Source organism: Homarus americanus, unplaced genomic scaffold, assembly GCF_018991925.1.
Source record: "Homarus americanus isolate GMGI-L3 unplaced genomic scaffold, GMGI_Hamer_2.0 scaffold37032, whole genome shotgun sequence".
NCBI classification, from domain to species: domain Eukaryota; kingdom Metazoa; phylum Arthropoda; class Malacostraca; order Decapoda; family Nephropidae; genus Homarus; species Homarus americanus.
Genome location: NW_024731852.1, coordinates 4,370,283 through 4,391,264, shown reverse-complemented (window position 1 = coordinate 4,391,264; position 20,982 = coordinate 4,370,283). Strand labels below are relative to the sequence as shown.

The 20,982-nt window shown below is 38.1% G+C and overlaps 1 protein-coding gene across 1 annotated transcript in view; it reads right to left on the bottom strand.

The window, feature by feature from the left end:
• The window catches only part of LOC121867951 (DNA-directed RNA polymerase I subunit RPA49-like), a 30,674-nt gene that overhangs the window by 8,951 nt on the left and 741 nt on the right, over window positions 1–20,982 (bottom strand). Inside the window, exons 2-5 of the mRNA XM_042368106.1 lie at window positions 11,189–11,398; window positions 7,362–7,549; window positions 6,795–6,923; window positions 2,962–3,074 (exon numbers count right to left, since the gene is read on the bottom strand). Of these exons, the coding sequence (XP_042224040.1) occupies window positions 2,962–3,074; window positions 6,795–6,923; window positions 7,362–7,549; window positions 11,189–11,398 (640 nt within the window). The remainder of the gene's footprint in view (window positions 1–2,961; window positions 3,075–6,794; window positions 6,924–7,361; window positions 7,550–11,188; window positions 11,399–20,982) is intronic.

Sequence of the window (20,982 nt, the reverse complement as noted above, 5' to 3'; positions counted from 1 at the left end):
AGACGCCCTAGGGTCTAACATGCAAACTAGCACCGGTCATTGAAAAATAAGGTGGCTGGACAAGATACTAAAACCTAAATTGGCTGACTTTTGCATTTTTATTGTTTCTTATACAGTATTGTCAGAGAATATATTAATTGGTAAAGCAAGAAAAGCACTACTCAAACAGTACAATTCCTTTAAGCACTATGACTACTTTAGTTACAGTATATATTCTGGTTAATGCCAATGACTATAGTGCATTTTTACCAGCTGAGAAAATATGCCCCATCCCCCTCCTCAAGAATTACAGCCAATTGGCTGTTTCAAACCTGTCCGATTTCGTCCTGAAGTAATGATGCATTTCTAAATGAGTTTATTCATAATCGCTGGGATGACCATCTCTGACAAGAAAGATATTTAGCTAAATTATATAAAGATACATATATTCATTATTTCAAATATAAGTACTGTAAGTAGGACGTTTATCAGAAGCATTATACATCAAGTAACTGTTAAACTCTGGTTGCAAATTCACACTTTTGGAGGATCCATTTAATATACAGTATACTATGTATACTTAATTTTACCCACAATAAGGCATAACTAAGACAAATTAGGTACCTATCAGTAATATTACATCATGCAAAAACTAACATTTTAAAATATCAGAATCACATTGAAATATTTACACAGCCATCAGCAGAGGTGGGAAAGATAAAGCTGATTGAAATAATGAATGTATGTCTCTTTATATAATTTAGCTAAATATCTTTCTCGTCAGAGATGGTCATCCCAGCGATTATGAATAAACTCATTTAGAAATGCATCATTACTTCAGGACGAAATCGGACAGGTTTGAAACAGCCAATTGGCTGTTTGAGGAGGGGGATGGGGCATATTTTCTCAGCTGGGAAAAACTCACTATAGTGCACAATTTGATTTAAGTACAGTATTTTCATTTTGCGAAGGAAAATAAAAGGAAATGCTTTTCCTATGCGATTTATTTTAGTAAAACACTTCTCTCTATGAAACTTGTAAACTGGCCTTCGATGCAGGTCCAAGAATGCAATACTGTATCACTTTTCACGAGAAAACGCTGGGCATCCCTGAAAATTACTGACGGCAATGGGCTGAGCAAAAGATGGCTGTCCTGGTCTCTCCAGATTTACTGACATAGAGGCATGAACATACACACACACACCCACCCACATGCATTCGTGTGTATGGATGGTGGTTGAATATGATTAATGGGGTCATGATGTTTTGCAATTTGATACAATTCATTTGATTTATCAAGAGTAACTACATTATTCCCATTATTTTTCATTTTCGTGGATTGGTGCAATACAACGCGAATTTAACTCCCCCACCTCCAGTCTCTCAATGCACTGTCGCGTGCATGTCTCCCGTCGTGCGAGCATCCTCTCAGTTACTTGGTAGCTTCCCTATTGTGTAGATGTGTATATCAACGACTGTGTTTTTAGACTTTTCTACATGGTAATTGTCGGCGTGTTGTAAACACAGTTTTGCACTGTCCAAGTGCACCTTCCAAGAAAAAAAGGAAGACCTTCTAATATTTAAGAAAATGTTAAAATTTTGGATGAATTTGAGTGTGGTCCAAGGGCCTCAGCTGTTGCTCACCATTATGGGGTTAACAAGAGCACAATTAGGAGCATCAAGCTGAAGGCAGCTGTAATAAGAAAAACTATAAAGAACCCAAAATTTCTAAGATAAGGCTGCATCTCAAATTGCCGATGTACGAGAAAATTGAGGAAGGACTAACAGTGTGGGTGAAAGAAATGCAGTTTCGACAGTTGTGTCAGAGTCAGCGTGGGAGGAGGTGGCAACAGCAGACAGGGAGGAGGAGGTGGAAGCTGACTGGAGGAAGAAGATGAGTTGACAGCTATTTTTACAGAGGAGGATTAGGATGCTTCAACCCACTATGATATTTAAGAAATTCCGCATACGGTACCGGGTACTTGTATAAAATGCCATGTTAAGTGAATATGAAGAGGAAAGTGAAAAAAGCAAACAAACCCTATGTGGCGTGTATTCAGGGAGGGAGGGAGGGAGGAGGGAGGGAGGGAGGGAGGGAGGGAGGAGGGAGGGGGAGGGAGGGAGGGAGGGAGGAGGAGGGAGGGAGGGAGGGAGGGAGGGGAGGGAGGGAGGGAGGGAGGGAGGAGGAGAGGGAGGGGAGAGAGGAGGGAGAGGGAGAGAGAGAGAGAGAGAGAGAGAGAGAGAGAGAGAGCTAACTTTTATTTTCTGTCATTTGGAAGAACTTGTGCATGTTAAAAATCCTCAAAATAAAGTATGATGTCAACAGAATAAATAATATGATGAATGGTGTCAAGTGATAGAGGGAAAAACATTAAAATCATTTGTATGATGTCTCATTCATACCGATTTCCATCCCAGGAGGGCAGTGTGGGAATCCGGTGGACATTGGACACAGTCGCAGTGAGATGTATGTTAAGGCAACACACGTTTAATGGGGTGTGTGGATATTTATGCAGTGCCTGACAGTTGTGTATCTATTATGTTTTTGTTTTGCAGACATTCTCGGTCCCTATGTTGCGAAACATCACGACTCTACACTTTTTTATAAATATTATCCCATCACCAGACTTACCCCCAAACTTTAATACTGTTAAAACTGCTATAAACCAATTATTAAACTGCTCAGGTGATACTTTGCATGTTGAGGGTCATCTAGAGACTGACTTGCAGTCCAGTAAGGGTGGGATGGGTTCCATACTCTCCAACTTGGGTGGACCATAAAATTCTGTGTGCAATTGTACCCCCTGCAGTTCATAGAAAATGTTGGTGTAACATTATTCTGCTGTAGCATGTCTTAAGCTGGTTACCAACCATGTCCATACCCTGAGCTATGCTCTCTCTCTCTCTCTCTCTCTATGTGACAATTACCATCCAATAAATTGTAATGACATAAAAGATTAATGGTCCTTCACAAACACTTACTTGGGGTCTGGATCTTTACCATCTAGTAGCTCTCTTGCAGAGTCCTCCATATAAGCTAAGAAGTTGTCTGGGGCAATGGACTCTAGTTGGTACACGTCCTCTGGCCGACTTGCCTGTAATTATGATTTTTATTTTAGAAGAGATCACATACAAAAGTACAATACTGCGATAAGGCAGTAGTTTTGAAAGATATCAAAGCACTTTTTTTTTATTGTGTCGAGATCTTTCCCATGTCTCAGTTAGCTTTAGTTACTGACTGTTCTAAAATTTTAAATAAAAAACTAAAATTCAAATAAAATGTGATAAATGAAATATCTATACAGTACTTATATAAAAATGAAATGCTCAATATTCAGTGAATAAATAGAGTGGATGGAGCTGAGCAACAAGTGGCTGAAAACATCTTAAAATCGAGGGAAATGACCTGTCTCCTTCATGAATTTAAAATACCCCATCCTCTGGGAATGACATGATACCAACATTTGACCAATTCTAATAAAAATGCTACCTCCTTATACACACGATGATGCTTGAGAAGTAATTTATTTTAACCTAAAAATAAGGTATGCCTGTGTATATCAACATTGTATATGGCCACAAGTCCTGTATTTCTGCTGGTAACAACACATACACCACAGCTGGCTGCCTCCAGGCTCCCGCTTGGTGACTCGTGCCAACCTGTGACGTCACAACCAATCACAGAACTTTTCGCAGTCACATGACCTGCCACCTCATGAAAAAAAAACTGACCGACAACTCATCCATTCCCGGTGCTTTGTTTTTATAGGTGAACAGCTGACCAGACAGCCAACCCCACCACCTGCCTGTGTGGATGTTGGTGTATTGGCATTACCCACACAAAATTATGAGAAGGGAAGGAGATGCTTATGTAATATAGAACAGTACTTTTTGTACATTTAAGTGTCGCTACTTATTTTGATGTTTTATGTATGATAGGTTTTATTAAAATAGGTTTGGAACAGCTTATGCATAATTTTTAGCCTCTGGAACCAAACTACAGTAATTACAGCTGCTTCCCGACTTACCACGGGGTTAGGGACTGACATCCAGGTCGTAAGTCGAAATGGTCGTAAGTCGGAAATGCTTAAATAACACATAGAAAATCTAAAATGGAGGTCACTCTTTCTTCTCAGCACCACAAAACACTCACTTTTAAGCTTGTCAGCCATTTTAAAGTGAATTACAGAAGAAAATTTTGTCTGTGTACTGACTTTGGGACTCGAAAATACGTAATTTGACCAAATTTTGGTACGACTGAGGCAGGTCGTAAGTGCGGGTGGACGTAAGTCGGGGAGGAGCTGTATTGCCATTTAAATTTAACTACAGTCCGCAATTTAATAATTCACGATGTCCACTGGTACAGTACCAAAACCACTAATTTTCTCTTAGGTTCCAGAAATTGCACATTACATCATCTCTCGAACCCAGAAAAATATTCCCCATCCCCAGAATTTTCTGGGTACAGGGAAAATTTTCTTGGAATTTTCCAGAAAATGTGCTTCTGAAAATCATCCCCAAAGCCAGAATTTTCCGGAAAATTCCGGCTTTGGGAACAATTTTCCGAGAAAATTTCATTTCCGGCTATCAGAGAGTTCCAGTTAAAAGGGATTCCTGCTAACGGAGATATTACTGTTACAAAGTAAAATCATGTTGCTAGTCAGTTATGAGGATGACTGAGCAGTGTTCAATGCATGTATTTGTTATTAACACATATGTAAAAAAAAGACCATATTTTTGCACTGAATTAGGTATATAAAAAAAAAAAAAAACGATGGGTCAGGAATCTTGGTAAGAATCGGATAAAATTTTGGTGAGTTGCAGGTACACCTGTACTGTACTCTCTAACTGAGGTGGAATGTATCTCAGTCACATGGCTACCCTGGCAATATTACTACAGTAGTATATGCATGATGTTATTAGTTGGGCCTATATTCTTAGGGAAAATTTTTTCATGAAATTTATCTTACATAAGTGATAAAGGGGACCCTCGTTATCTGCAGTTAATTGGGACTGGAAAAACGCCTCTGATAATGAATCCACTTAAAGCGGGGAATTAATCCCATAAGAAATAATGGAAATAGGTCAAATTGAGACCATGACATTGTACACGACACTCAAAAAATTTTATATTACAGTATAGTCTCGATTTACGTGGATTTCCTTTACGCATTTGGTCATTTACGAGGCACCTGGCCAGATCGGCAATTATTACCGGTAGTTACGCGGTACATTCCATCATTTACGCGGGAAGCGGCTCGGGCAGGGCGCGCACAAGGTCGACCAGTCAACAAAACATTACAGTACCGAGTTCTTCACCCGCCACCCACCACAGCCAGCCCCAGTCAGTGATAGTGAGGATATGGACTTTCAGGGGTTTGACAAAGAAGCCCTGCAAGCCTCTGTGGTGGATAGTGATACAGGTGATACAGGTGAGGGCCAATAATCTGTCCTCTGCCTCGGAACCAACCCCCCCATCCCCGTGTGCCCAGCCATCTCTTCTACTAACGTAAGTGTTAAAAAACCTAATATTATTGATATTTTTCTTAAATATTAATTGTGTGTACATACCATCATAAAATTAAGATGTTGTTTTCACTACAACGTACATATTGTGTCGGATAAAGGGTAGTCTGGGGGTCGGCCCAGTCTCTATTTCAATTAATCCCATATGTTCTGTTATTTCGTTTACGCGTTTCTCGCTTTACGCGCACCTCCATGGGTTTAATTGACCGCGTAAACCGAGACTATACTGTATATATTTTAACAATTATTTATGTTAGAAATATTTGTTAAACATTTGATGACACTTTTTTAAGAAATTATTTATTTTTATAAGTTATCTAACGTCCTTAAAAGTTCATTGGGGTCGGTGTGTTGAGGCAACTTAGGTTGTGCCAGTGACCCGGTGGTCCACAGCAACCGTTGCTGGTGCACACTCACTCCAATGGTTAAGAGAAAATACTTTTTATAATGTTTTAAAAATAAATAATTTTAACATATAATAACATACTTTTATTTACTTATCTTCAAAGGTAGAAATGTCTTGCTTAATTGGATTGATGGAGGATTAGTGAGAGGATGAAAAAGAAACAGGACTGGGTGGATTGTCCACTCCCACTCTTCTTTTGCCTACTCACTTCAAATTTTACAGCTATACCATAGCTAGTGTGCTTCCTTTTGAGTGCTGCACCACCCTGTTTGGGTTGGGAACTCATGGCTACAAAAATGATAAAATAATTCACCACAGTATGCACGAAAAGACACTACAAAGGCAGGAATAAACAAAACACAGCACTGGTCTGGATGAAACAAAGCAGGAGACTGGCACGGGGACACGTGTGTGCATGCATGACGCCATGAAGATGATGAAATTTCAGAAGCTTCAGCTAAAAATCCGTAGCTTTTATTAGGAGTTTTTAGAGTTTTTGAGTAGAATTCACTTAAATGCAGGAACTTTTTATGTGGATGGTCACAAAAAGTTGATCACTTGACTGCAAAACCGCGGACAGTGAATACAGTACAGTACTCTGATAACGAGGATCTCCTGTACTGTACTTCCCTTAAAACCCTTATAGCTTCAAAAGAATCTTTTTGAACATTTTTTGGGAAGAGAGAGAGCTTGTTCCCCCTTCTCGAAATGCCTTAACAAAATTCTTTTACATTAGTATACCGGTTATGTATTGTCTAGAAACTGGCAACCCTGAAGTCACAAGGTTGCCAGTTTGGGGACAATGTACTGCATAATTTTTTATTCACACCTGTCAAAGTCAATTAAAAAGATGGATATTGTAGTCAGTAATTAGTGCACTTACTTTTCTGTTGCACTCTGGTAAGATTGCCAAGATAGTTTTGTCTTCTTGTGAAACTTCTAGATAGGTAGGGTCCAAAGTAACAGATGATGTAGCTTGATCAATAGCCACAGACATATTTTGCGCATTAACCTGTGAAGTAGAAACATAGCTTATATTATCAAATTACACACACACACACACACACAAATATATATATTCATGTGTGTGTGTGTCCCTCACAGTATCGTTCTTGGGTGGCCAGAATACAACCTGCTTTGTGGGGGCCCCAGGCTCTAGCCCAGGTTGCCCCCCCTTAAGCTGGCACTGAATCTGCCAACAGCAGCTGCCTCATTTCCCATTTACATACCAACCACAAAGAAAGAGCCTCCCTCTTTATCATGCTTGTTTTCACCTGCCTTACTGCCCTAGTCATGAAAAAATTAAATCAAGGAAAAATTACATATCCTTGATCTAGTCTTATTGCAGCTGGCTTTCCATTCATAATAATACAATAATTTGTCTTGAACATTCCAATCATGTGTCAGTTATGAAGCATCACTTGTCAGGTAATAGGAAGCCTGGACTCACCTGGTACAGTTTACGGCGGTTAACAGACTGCTGAGCTCTTTTACTTCCAAAAGCTGAAGTAATTGCCTCTTGTTTTTCTGCAAACGTCAGTAAGTCTGACGATTTTTTTAAAAGAGCCTTTGTGGTCTTTGTTGATTCTAACACTGGATGAACACAATATGAGCTGGTTTCTATAAGTCGCATTTTCCCTGACAAGGAAAAAATTAAAGAAGTGTAAGTACGGAACTAAAAATATTTCATATACTGTACAGTACAATACACCTTCATACATAATATTCATAGGGGTTGGGTGTAAATGGAACTGCCCAGTATGGGCCAATAGGCCCGGTGTAGTTGCCTCCATTCTTATGTTCTTGTACAGTATTATGTTCTTAAAGTAAAATACAATAGTCCATCGTTATATCCTCCTCCACTTATTCAAAGTATTACTGGCTAATTCATATATTTTTCACATGAGCGCAACATAAAATATCTACATAAAATGCTACCAATAAAAACTTTTATTTGCCAGTGTTAACTCAAATCCATTTCTATTGAGATTTCATTACAGTCTAACCAATATCTACCAAACTTTTTGAAAAGATTGCAATTTTAATCATTAGTGCTGCACAGCACAGTACCATACAGCACTTTTCCATGATGCAACCACCCTAGCAACAAGATGGTAACATACTTCAATACTTAGGTGTTGGCACTGCCTAGGCTTACAACAAAACAAATACAGCAACTGGTTGTACAGTTGTATACCCTGTACAGTAAATAAATATTATTAGTGTTAGCATAACTTAACATGCACTAGTTGTATGTTATGTGAAAATAATACTGTTTCATTAGGGCTTACACTCAGCACAGTTTGTTCTTTTCCAAGATGTAATGAGCCTACATAGAGATGCAAACATTACGACACAAAACATGATTGTACACATAAATACCATTAGTGTTGGCCTCACTTCACATGTACTCATAGCTGCATTTAGACTTGTGGGGACCCCATAGATATTCAGATAATTGGAAATAATATCTGCTATGATACAAACTACAGTACAAGTACTATCTCTATTATACAGAACATATAAATTTTAAAGCACAGTTTAAAGAAAGTGAACAGCTCGAATCCCTGATGTTGCAAACAGTACAAAACTGAGTTAAATTGTAGCAGTTGGCAGATTCCATTACCTGTGTATTACCAAGTTAAAAATTTTAAATTAATTCACATGCTTCATTGGAATGAATGAAATATTTAGCCACTTTCAGCCATTGCAGATTGCTATCATATGCACAAGGCTAGCATCCTTGAAGAGCTCTTGTGATTTAGTTTGCAAATATATACTGTATACAGGTATACCCCGTAAACCGAGGTCCCGTTGATTGATTGATGCTTTGCATACCGGGTAGCTGACAATTGTAACCGGGAAGGTTCGCCGAGTACCCCGTTGATATGAGTTTGTGCTATGCCATCATGCCTAAGCACCTCAGCAATATTTCCTCTTCTGTTTAAACCACAAATGATTGCCAGTATTTTAAGTAGAGTACAATATATGTTGTCTGTAATGGGGATAGTGTACAGTGGTCTAATCAGATTTGATATTGGCCTTACGAGAACTAATAGGTACAAGAGATGTTCAAGTGTCAACGTGCTAGAGATTGTACAGGCACTCCCCGACTTACGACGGGGTTAGGGACCCAAATCCAGGTCGTAAGTCGAAAATGTGAAAATAATACATAAAATTCTAAAATGGGTGTCTCTTTTTCTTCTCAGCACCACAAACTCTCACTTTTAAGCTTGCCAGCCATTTTAAAGGGAATTACAAACAAGAAATTTTGTCAGTACACAGCGCAATCACTAATGTCGGGACTCGAAAATACGTAATTTGAAATTTTTTTTGGTACAACTAGGGTGGTCGTATGTCCGGGTGGTCGTAAGTCAAGTAGGTTGTAAGTCGAGGAGTACCTGTAATACCAAATACGTATCTGATATGCAGATGATACTGAGCTTACCACAGATAGTGAAGAAGTGTTACAAAAGCTTGTTAACAGATTATGGAAAATGTGAAGAATATGGGGTTAAGATTTAATGCCGTAAAGAAAAAAGTAGTGGTTATTTACAAATTGGAAATAAATCCTAAAATCAAAATTATGGTGAGCAACCGGGAACATAAAAACAAGTGGAATTTTTTTTGTACAGGTATTTGGGAAGTAAACATTAGCTGTGACCAATTCAGTATTTAGGACGGTGCAAGTTGCCATAAGGCATAAAGGCTGTTGCTGGTATGGCCCTGACTGCATAGTCAAGGTGAAAGAGGCGATTGCAAGCCACAGGGAAACGAGTTCCCTAAGGACGAAAATAGATGAAGCGGGATCCTTGCTGGTTGCCAAACTAGAACAAGCTGGGAAAGAGATCCTTGCTAAGACTGAGGAAGTAGCCAATAGAATGGAGGTGGTTGCTAAGAGGAGTTATGCTGAGACCTTAGCAGGGCCACAGGAAGTGGTGGAGAGGAAAGCAGAATCAGAACAGGTTCTACAGCAGCTAGGGACTCTGAAGAAGTGTGTCGAAGAAATGACAATTAGTGGACATACTGTTCGGGGAGAGGAGGAACAACGGGAACGTATCCAGCGCAAGACCAATGTAATAGTTTTTGGAGTCCCTGAGAGCCAGGCGGAGGGAACTGAGAGTAGGATAACACACGATAAGATGCAGTTTAAGAATACCTGTACAGAGGTTCTGAAGATGCCATCAACCCCTCAGGATGCGAGGAGGCTGGGACAAAAGCAGGGGGATAAGCCTTGCCCCCTCAGGATCACACTAGTGAGTGAGGAGGAGAAATGAGAGGTTATTCGGCAGGCAAAACACTTAGCAAGGAGCGAGGCATTTCGGAGTGCATTCATTCACCCAGATTGCACAGTAATGCAGAGGGAACAGCACAAGAAGCTCCTGCAGGGCTTGAAGCAGAAGAGGGAGGAGTCAAGGCGGAACGGGGACGGGTGTACATGCGTTATATTCAGGGGGGAGGGTAGTGGAAGCAAGTGTACCGACACAGAGTCAGGAGGCAGCAGCGCACCCCCCACCAGGGAGGTGGCACCAGTTCCGCCTACCAGCCGGGAGGAGGCGAGCGCCGTGTAAACAATGACATTTCTAACCACACCCAGCAAAATACAGTGTACAGTACTTAGCAAATGCTGCAGCTTCTGAGAATGGAGGGGGGCTGGAGTTACTACCAAGAACAGAGACGTTACCGAGAACAAATTCTGGCTTGAATGTCATGTACACTAATACTGACACATTCCTTGATAAGAGAGAGGAGTTTGAAACACGTCTTGTGTTTTGTATCTGTAAACTTAGAGAAAGCATTTGGCAGGTACCACATGAGGTAGTAAAATGAGCTGTACAATGCTGTTGATGATGGAGGGGGCACCCCTTGTAACTGGGGCCAAGCAACAGGACTCTACAAATGGCAAACATAGTTTTCTTTTTATGTTTTGGTCCTTTTATCCTTATGTATGATAAATTTAGAGATTAATATTTTTTGCGGACTAGGTCAAGGACTGAAACTTAAAACTTATGACACCACACAATATGGTACATTCATGCATACTAAACAAGTTTCCTTATGAGTGATTGACTGATTGTGTAATTACATCCGTCTTCTTATGATTAGGGAAACTGTGTACAGTACACTTTAATTCTTTTCAAGCATTATTCAACATTCTTACTGCCAATACATAAACAATACAGCTTCAGAGTTTCGTCTTTTCCTTTTCATTCACCACTTCATACTTGGCAATTTGTTTTAACATGAATTCTATCACCACTAAAAATAAACACAAACCTGTAGCTTTGTTTAAAATCCCAAGAAAAACCGATTGCTTAGCGGAAAGCGAACTGACTTCTTTTCCAAAGTTCGTTCCATCATAGTTCAATCCTGGAGTCTCTATTTCAAGGATTCGTTTGTGCTGATGTCGACGATCCCTGGTGATGTTCTGATGCAATGTTCCACTCAGATGTGCACCCTCAACTGGTTGTCCATTGGCAAATGTTACTAAAAAGAAAAAAACAAAATAATGTACACAATAGATTTTCTTTAAATGTAATATTTAATACTGTAATAATAATAATAATAAAACTATGAGTAGTGCACATAACCTACATAAGACAAATGTATAAAAATTTCTTTGGTATACAGCACTGTACAGTTCAGGATATTCAATTTATTTCTGCCACTTGACTCATTATTTTTTTGATGGGATCTTTATTGATACTGTACAGTACTACAGGTTGACAATCCCTTATCCGAAATCCTTGGGGCCAGAGGTATTTCGGATTTCGGAATTTTTCGGTTTTCAGAATGGTTAGGGTTTTTTTTTATGTGTGTATTAGCCCACCCGGGCACAAGTCACTGACCCACAATGGGGCCTGGGGGGGCAAAAATATAATAATAATAATAATACATAATTATAATAATAATAATAATACCTGTAATAATAATAATTCATAGGTCTAGGTCGTGTTTCTCACTTTTTATCTTTTTTCATTGTTGTATTTCTTTATTATTATTATTATTATTATTATTATTATTATATTTTGGTGTATTTTTTATTAAAATTTTTATTTACTATGAATAATTACAGTTGTACCCCACTTAACGCGGTCAATAGAACCCAGAGGGTCCCGTGTTAAGTGAAATCCGCGTTAAGTGAACAACAGAACATATGGGATTAATTCCAATAGAAACCGGCCCGACCCCCAAACTCCACTTTTTGAAGGCACATACCTATGTTGTAGTAAAAATAACATCTTAATTTTATGATGGTACATGCACACAATTAATACTTAAGAGAAATAGAGAAATACAGTAGCCAAGTTAATGTCCATTCAAATAATGGACTCAACTCCCTCCCCCTCTTCTCACACTACACTGCTGGCTCTTCCCTCTCAGAGAAATTTTTGGGGGAAAACCACTAAATTTTAATAAATAATACCTCAAACTAAAGTTAGGATAATACAATTGACATTGCTGGATTCCTTGTAAGACCAGGAATATTTTGAATATAAATGTCATATATTTTGCACAAAAGATAACATAGTTACCTAGAGAAAAATTTTTATCTAAAATTTGTATGTTTAATGCAAAATATATGATGTTTATATTCAAAATGATCACCAAATTATAAGAATTCCAGCAATGTAAATTATATTCTGACCGGGTAATTTGTATGAATTTTATGAGCTAAAACAAATATCTTCAGTTAATAAAAAAAAAAATAATCTTCACGACACTATCTGTCAATCAAAGTACCCCACCTTGCCTCCCCCCCTCTTCCAACCGCGCGGTCAGTCCCAACCCTCCCCCCCACCCCCCACCAATCCTCCCTTCCAGAGTTTTTAACATTTAGTATTAAATAATACCTCAGATTAAAGTTAGGATAATATAATTGACATTGCTGGATTCCTTGTAAGACCAGGAATATTTTGAATATAAATGTCATATATTTTGCACAAAAGATAACATAGTTAATTTGAGAAAAATTTTTATCTAAAATTTGTATGTCTAATGCAAAAATATGATGTTTATATTCAAAATGATCATCAAATTATAAGAATTCCAGCAATGTAAATTATATTCAGACCGGGTAATTTGTATGAATTTTATGAGCTAAAACAAATATCTTCAGTTAATAAAAAAAAATAATTCTTCACGGGTAACAGATGGTCGGTCGGTCCCTCCCTCCCCCCCACCCCCCACCAACCGTCCCAAGGAGATGTGTGGGATAACCACTAAATTTTAATAAATAATACCTCAAACTAAAGTTAGGATAATATAATTGACATTGCTGGATTCCTTGTAAGACCAGGAATATTTTGAATATAAATGTCATATATTTTGCACTAAAGATAACATAGTTACTCTGAGAAAATTTTTTATTTAATATTTGTATGTCTAATGCAAAATATATGATGTTTATATTCAAAATGATCACCACATTATAAGAATTCCAGCAATGTAAATTATATTCTGGCCGGGTAATTTGTATGAATTTTATGAGCTAAAACAGGCAGTCAGGCAGGGTGGCGGGTGGGGCAAATCTAAAAATAGCGTCTCGAGCCGGACACTCACCGCGTATATGTGGAAAAAATCCTTGTTAAATGAAAGTTCAGCTCTGGCGAGGCACCGCGTATATGATAAAACGCGTTAAGTGAAACCGCGTTAGGCGGGGTAATACTGTATATTATAATTATTATTATTACTATTACATTTTCGCTCCCCAGGCCCCGATGTGGGTCAGTGATTTATGCCTGTGTGGGCTAATGCCTGTAAAAAAAAACAAAAAAACAAATGCTCCTCAAAAAAATTTCGGTTTTCGGAATTTCGGATAAAGGGTTGTCAACCTGTACCATAATTTTAATGCAAAAAGACAACCCTATGGGGGAACAAGGAAAAATTGTGTGAGCTTTTAATGCTATAGTAATATATTAAATCGTCATATGAAATACTGGCCTTGTCAAGAAGCTAAAAGCTGGGCCAAAGAGGCTTTTTCAATAAACCATTTATGACAGCAGACAACACAAACCAACCAGGTCAAGTTTCAATTTAGATGATTCATGTGACTTGTTGTGTAATTTAACTGTTACTTTCGTTTTTGATAAGGGGTATTTTTAGATAGCTCAGCTATTCACTGAGAAGTTTCCTGTGGGAATTCCTATTAATGAGTACAGACCCTTCTCTTATAGATTAACTTGTTAGGTTTGGTTGGTTCATTTTGCCTTTTTTCAATAGCAGCTTTGCATGACTTTCACCCAAAAAATCTGTAGTTTAAGAATGGGCAAAAGTGTAACGTACTATCCATGCAGACCATAACCGCCATGTTTGAAATTCTATACAGTTCTACGGTAATTATGAAAAATACGGGTGTCATGTTGTAAGAGAAAGTGTGGAATATAGAAGTGAAGAAAAGTTTAGTGGTATAGAGATTGCCGGTAATGCACGATGGAGGGTGAGTGTAGCATCAACTGACTAAACTGAGGTGTCTGGTGTACAGTATGAACACTCTGTATTTCTTAATGTGGTGACACGTTTTCTCCACTGGCTGTAAGCTACCTAATGTAATGCCCACAGTGAAACCACAGTACAGTACTGTATTGTACTGTGCAATTTTCAGTTCCTCATAGACTGTCCATGGTCCAGTTACATCAGAATTTAATTAAATTTTTTACACTTAGCACTGTTAAACTCAGTGCTATCTCTTTTGTGTTTGTTTCAAGGTATTGTGAAAGAAAAGAAAATCCATATAAAACAAAAGAAGAGAGCACACATGGCAGGAATCAAGACTCCTTGAAGCTGGAAGATTGAAACTGCATTGGTCATAACTCAAAGGCACCTGTGGCTGCAGTGTTCATACCAAGTAAACAAAGCAATGGTAATCTAGGATGATGCAATAACTCATCAGGGTTCGAGAGTGGGATTTTTTCATAAAGATTGTATTTCCAATTAAATAATGGAAATCGATGTATAGTACAGTACAGCATTACTACGAAAAAAAATTATGTATAGATAAGGTTAGGTAGGTTTCTTTGGTTGGTTTGGTCAAGTTCTATTAGGTTCTAGTAAATGTCACCTCTTTTTTAAGTTCCATGCACAACAGAAATATGGTTAAATATGTTTACACCTACACAACGATTAACTCACAGCGAAATAAATCCCAAATACCACCAGTCACGGTCAAATATAGTTCTTGCATTGTTCGCCAGTAATGGACAATTAGCCAAACATGGCTCACTCTCGGTAAAATAGCTTAGCAGGAACTTACTGGTCACTGCAAAATATCCACTGCTTTTTAGTTACAGATTGACTTTTGAAAATGGGTTTTTATAGTGTAAATCATCGTGTTAAATACAAATATGACCTTCAATGCCGTTGGAAATGAGCAGTAGTTGAGATATATAAAAAAAGAAAAAAAAAAAAAGCTAACCCCTAGTGTAAGAAACTTACATTAAGTAAGAAAAGAAACAGGAGGATAGAGTGATACGACTTGAATGAGGAAATGGTGTCTTTGTCAGCGTCCGTCTCTTCCACAGTACCATGCATGACGATCTACACAGTAATGAAACTCTGAACTACGTTCTTGGACACTTTACAGAAGAAACAAGAACACCATGAGCCCTAAAAATGACAACAGCTGCTGCTTCATTGTCCAAAATGTGCTGAATAATGTGGCAGCCAGCCATTGTACATCCATCTTACACAGACGCCATCTTCCAACTGGCCGCGAATGATGATTATTGCAATGCAGCGCTTTAAAATGGTTGCATCTCATTACATAAGTACCGTATGTTATTCCGTCACACAAACATTGCACTACAGGTACAGTACATATTTCACACAATGTGGTTTAGAATAACTTTATTGCAATTTCCAGGTTTCAGGCTAATAGATTTGGCAGTCTCAGTTTATAAACTGGGCGATGTAAACGTTTTAAATCGTCATATATATAGACATGGAGGAGTCTAGACTGGCTAAGATGCAAATATTACAAAGAAAATTACGATAGGATGTGGGGTATCCATTGATCTGACTCACTACAGTAAGGCATAAGAATGCAGACACTGTGCTGAATATCACAATTAGTAAAGTGAATCATTTGATTGATAAATATATACCCAAGACCAAACCCAGTGCCTCTAGGAAGACAAGGGGACCCCTACACATGAACCATACGGCAGTCGACAAATTTAAGAAGAAAACCCAGAAATTCAAGGCATGGGTTATGTCAAACAATCAGTGGTGGGCACAACTAAACAAAAAGTTAGCTTCTCTAACTGCTAATCTGCTAACTAACAAGTTAACTTCGCTAACGCTAAACAGCTAAAAAAATTAGCGGAAGCTAATGCTAACCGCTTTTATAATATGAATTTAGCTTCGTTTTTTTTGCTCTAAAACCCTTAAAAACAGACCTAGAGAGCTGAAATTTTCATATGTTGTCTTGTAGCTTAGACAGAGCTTTCCAAAAAGGTATAGGACGTTGTAAGTGAACTGAACTCAGAACTGCGGAATTGCACAATGCTGCTCAGCTGCTGCAGCACGGCGTCGACAAATCATGTCTTGTCACGTTTACACATACTAACACGCAGTCAGCCAAGCGTGTCTGACTGGCTGAGCCTGTTGGAGACACGCGTCGCGGCGTCACACTGTCATGGTTTTGGTATGAATCGGTGGTAGTAGGAGTGGATTATATTATATAAAGATAATAATATGTCGTATTTCTTATTTCTTACCGTAGAGTCCGATACCTTCACACTGATTACTTACAGGCGATTATGGAGTATCTACGTAGAAGTTCACTCCACCACTCGACATTCCATGATTTATACTAGATAAATGATGATTTAATGAATTCATTTAATTTTCAACATCTATCTAAGTTACTGGTTATACTTTGTCATAACCAATCAGTCATTACCTTTAGTAATAATAAGATAGGATCACAGATACGGGCAGATAATTGCACTTACATTTATTTGTCAAGCTTCCATACAATGATTTACAATTTGCATGGATATATGATTTACTCACGCTGTAATAAAATTAATCTGCTAAAACAGGGAATTTCCAACTTGGGGACACATGTGATTACTCTACTGTGGTATGACTTAATAGAGCCTTAATTCTTCAAGTGATACATTTACTGCCAGCCTGGATTGCTTTTGTTGCAACCAGGCTTCATCACAAGAACTTCTTCCCACGGGGTACTACCACACATAGTCTCCTCACTGGTTGGAAGGAGAACTGGTAAGCGTGACTTGAATTAACCATTTAGGTGCAATAGACCAGCCTGGATTGCTTTTGTCGCAACCAGGCTTCCACACGTGATATTTCCACGGGGATAACAAACCTAGGTTAACACACTTAGTCTCGTGTCGAACACGGTCACGGTAGACGGGTGTCGTGCAGGAGAACTCTGTAAGCGTGAATTATATAACCATTTACTGTAGGTTTGATAGGCCAGCCTGGATTGCTCTTGTCGCAACCAGGCATCCACACGTGATATTTCCACGGGGATAACAACCTAGGTTAACACGCTTAGTCTCGTGTCGACGACGGTTCACAGGACGGAGTGGCGGTGGAGGACTCTGTGTGGTGTGGTGTCCCGCCCCCTTTCAGGAGGGAGAGGATGGAGACGACGTCTTAACTAACCCATGGATCAGGGGATACTACTTAAAATGAGGTTTTTGGGTGTGAAGCGATGAACAGTACAACACTGTTTCACTGCCCACCCCCCTAAAGGCTGGCTAACATACACTAATTGAAAAATACATGTCCCAGTTATGCCTCGCCGGGCGTCTTATCTCTGGTAAAACAAACTTTGGAGTTGGTTGCGTGGGTAAGCCTAACGCAACCCATGACACACACGCTTATAAAAGAGAGGAACAAGCATGTATAAATTTTGTTAGCGGACTTAAAGTTAGCGGAACTAAATTTAGCGGAAGCTAATTAGTCCGCTAATGGTTTCCAAAGTTAGCGAAAATGCTAATCCGCTACCGAGAAAGTTAGCTTCGCTAATTAGCGGTTAGCGGATTAGCGTGCCCACCACTGCAAACAATGAACAGGACAGGAGGACGTATGCAAGAGCCAGGAACCAAGCAAAGTCAGAGTGTAGAAGGGTTGAAAAGGAGTTCCAGAGGCTGGTTGCAAGCGAGGTCAAGTCAAACCCAAAGGCTTTTTACCGCTATGCTAAGGAACTGGATCTAGGAATAGGAAGCCCAAACTTATATCCAAAACTGAACTCACACATAGGATTAATGGACTTCCAAAAATGAGAGATTGGCACGGTCGGTGACCCAGGTGGCATTCCTCTGATCATCCGACGTCACATATCACAAATTTGCCGAATAACCTGGCTGGAATACATGACTATCGAAGAACGTGACGTCGGACGATCAAAGGGATGCCGCTTTGTAGTTTGGAAGTTCTGCAGTCGACTTATACGCTGCAGGTGGCATTCCTCTGATCATCCGACGTCACATATCACAAATTTGCCGAATAACCTGGCTGGAATACATGACTATCGAAGAACGTGACGTCGGACGATCAAAGGGATGCCGCTTTGTAGTTTGGAAGTTCTGCAGTCGACTTATACGCTGCAATACATACGAAGGTGTGTGTGTGTGTATATATATATATATATATATATATATATATATATATATATATATATATATATATATATATATATATATATATATATATATATATATATATATATATATATATATATATATATATATATATATATATATATATATATATATATATATATACAGTATATATATATATACAGTGGGGTATGCTATAACGAACGGATCCTACTACGAATATTACTATAACAAACGGTTTTACCTATAAAATTGAGAACGCTATAACGAACGAAACTCCTACAACGAACATTATTTAATTTTTTTTTTTACTAATTTATTGTTTTTTTATTACAAGTATTAATGATAATCTTTATTTCAGGGGTTTAGATGCATATTTATGCACTTTTTTACAAATTTTACAATTTTATATTTTATTTTTCAGTGTTAAGTGGTTGTATTTGGGGGCCTGGAACGGATTAATCCTATAACGAACAAGGTTCTAGAACCAATTAGATTCGTTATAGCATACCCCACTGTGTATATATATATATATATATATATATATATATATATATATATATATATATATATATATATATATATATATATATATATATATATATATATATATATATATATATATATATATATATATATATTTCATGTAAATCCACAATGAAAACGTGGATAAGATAAATCTTGATAAAATCACACGGGAAAATGGATACAACGGAGCACCTTAGCTTTCATCTTTATTCAAGACATCTTCAGAGGCAACAGATGTCTTGAATAAAGACGAAAGCTAAGGTGCTCCGTTGTTTCCATTTTCCCTGTGTGATTTTATCAATATATATATATATATATATATATATATATATATATATATATATATATATATATATATATATATATATATATATATATATATATATATATATATATATATATATATATATATATATATATATATATATATATACACACACACACACACACACACACACACACACACACACACACACTGTATGGGTACGAACTGTCTCATAAATTGGGTATGATTTGCTTGAATACGAGCAGTCCAGCACCCGAACAACAATCCTAAGACTACTATAACTTATCCTAAAACTATATCTTGCACTTGTGAGACCTCACCTGGATTACGCAGTTCAGTTCTGGTCACCATACATTATGGATATAGAATCCCTTGAAAGAATTTAGAGGAGAATGACAAGACTAATCCCATGCATTAGGAACCTTGAGTACAGAGACAGGTTAAAGCATTTTCATTTGCACTCCCTCGAGGGAAGTAGAGTGATGGGCGATATGATCAAGGTGTACAATTGGAAGTCAGGGCTAAACAGGTGATATAACAAAGGTACTCAAACTATCCAACCAGGAGCAAATTCATAGCAATGGTTTTAAATTAGACAAATTTAGATTTAGGCACGATATAGGTAAACACTGGTCTGTAAATATAGTGGATGAGTGTAACAAGTTACCAAATATCATCATTAACTCAAATACGCTGGATAGCTTCAAACATAGGTTGAATGGATGTATGAGAAATAGGGGTTGGGTGTAAATGAGACTGCCCAATATGGGCCAATATGTCCGTTGCAGTTTCCCCCATTCTTCTGTTCTTATCCATCAATACGGCTGCCGTACCTGGGGTGCTGGATAACTCGTACCCATCAGAACATGTCAACTCATACCCAAATATGAGATAACTCATACCCAATTTACGAGACAGTTCGTACCCAATTTACAAGACAGTTCCTTATCCAATTTACGAGACAGTTCCTTATCCAATTTACGAGACAGTTCGTACCCATATATATATATGGACAAGGTTGATTTTAATATATGAATAAAACTTTTTGGTATTATTGCATTTCCACACCCCACATTCCTACCACTAATCTATTATCATATTCAAATAAGACATCTAATTATAAGATAATTTTCATCTATTACATTACCGGCGGAAATGTATAATAACGGAGATAGCATATCCAAAATTTTTTATATTTTCTTCCATTAATCTTCCGCCATTATTGCCTGCCTCACCTCCCAGACTGTGTGCCTCCTTAATAAATCATCCCGCGCATGCGTTCCCGTACACGTCACGTGACCAATCAAAAGCGTTTTTTTTTACTTTGCAAGTAATTAAAATGTTTTTTGGTTTAATTCGCGGTATTTTTGGCCCAATCAAAATCGATTTTTATTTTGGGTCTCTCATATTTCCAAATTCATATTCATTTCCAACTGTGGAAGTCTGTGATGGGTGTCACTTAAATTATATGGAGCTGATTGCGAGTTTTTGGGAAAAAACGAAGACACTATAGCAGTTTTTGGATCGCATGGTGTTCTTCCAACCTCAGTAAAGTGTCCTAAGTGCAAGACTGAATGTAAATATCGCAAAGGGCAGCATATGTGGCGTTGTGTAAGAATCTCAGAATCCAACGACGAACAAAAAACAGGCCAATAAGGTAA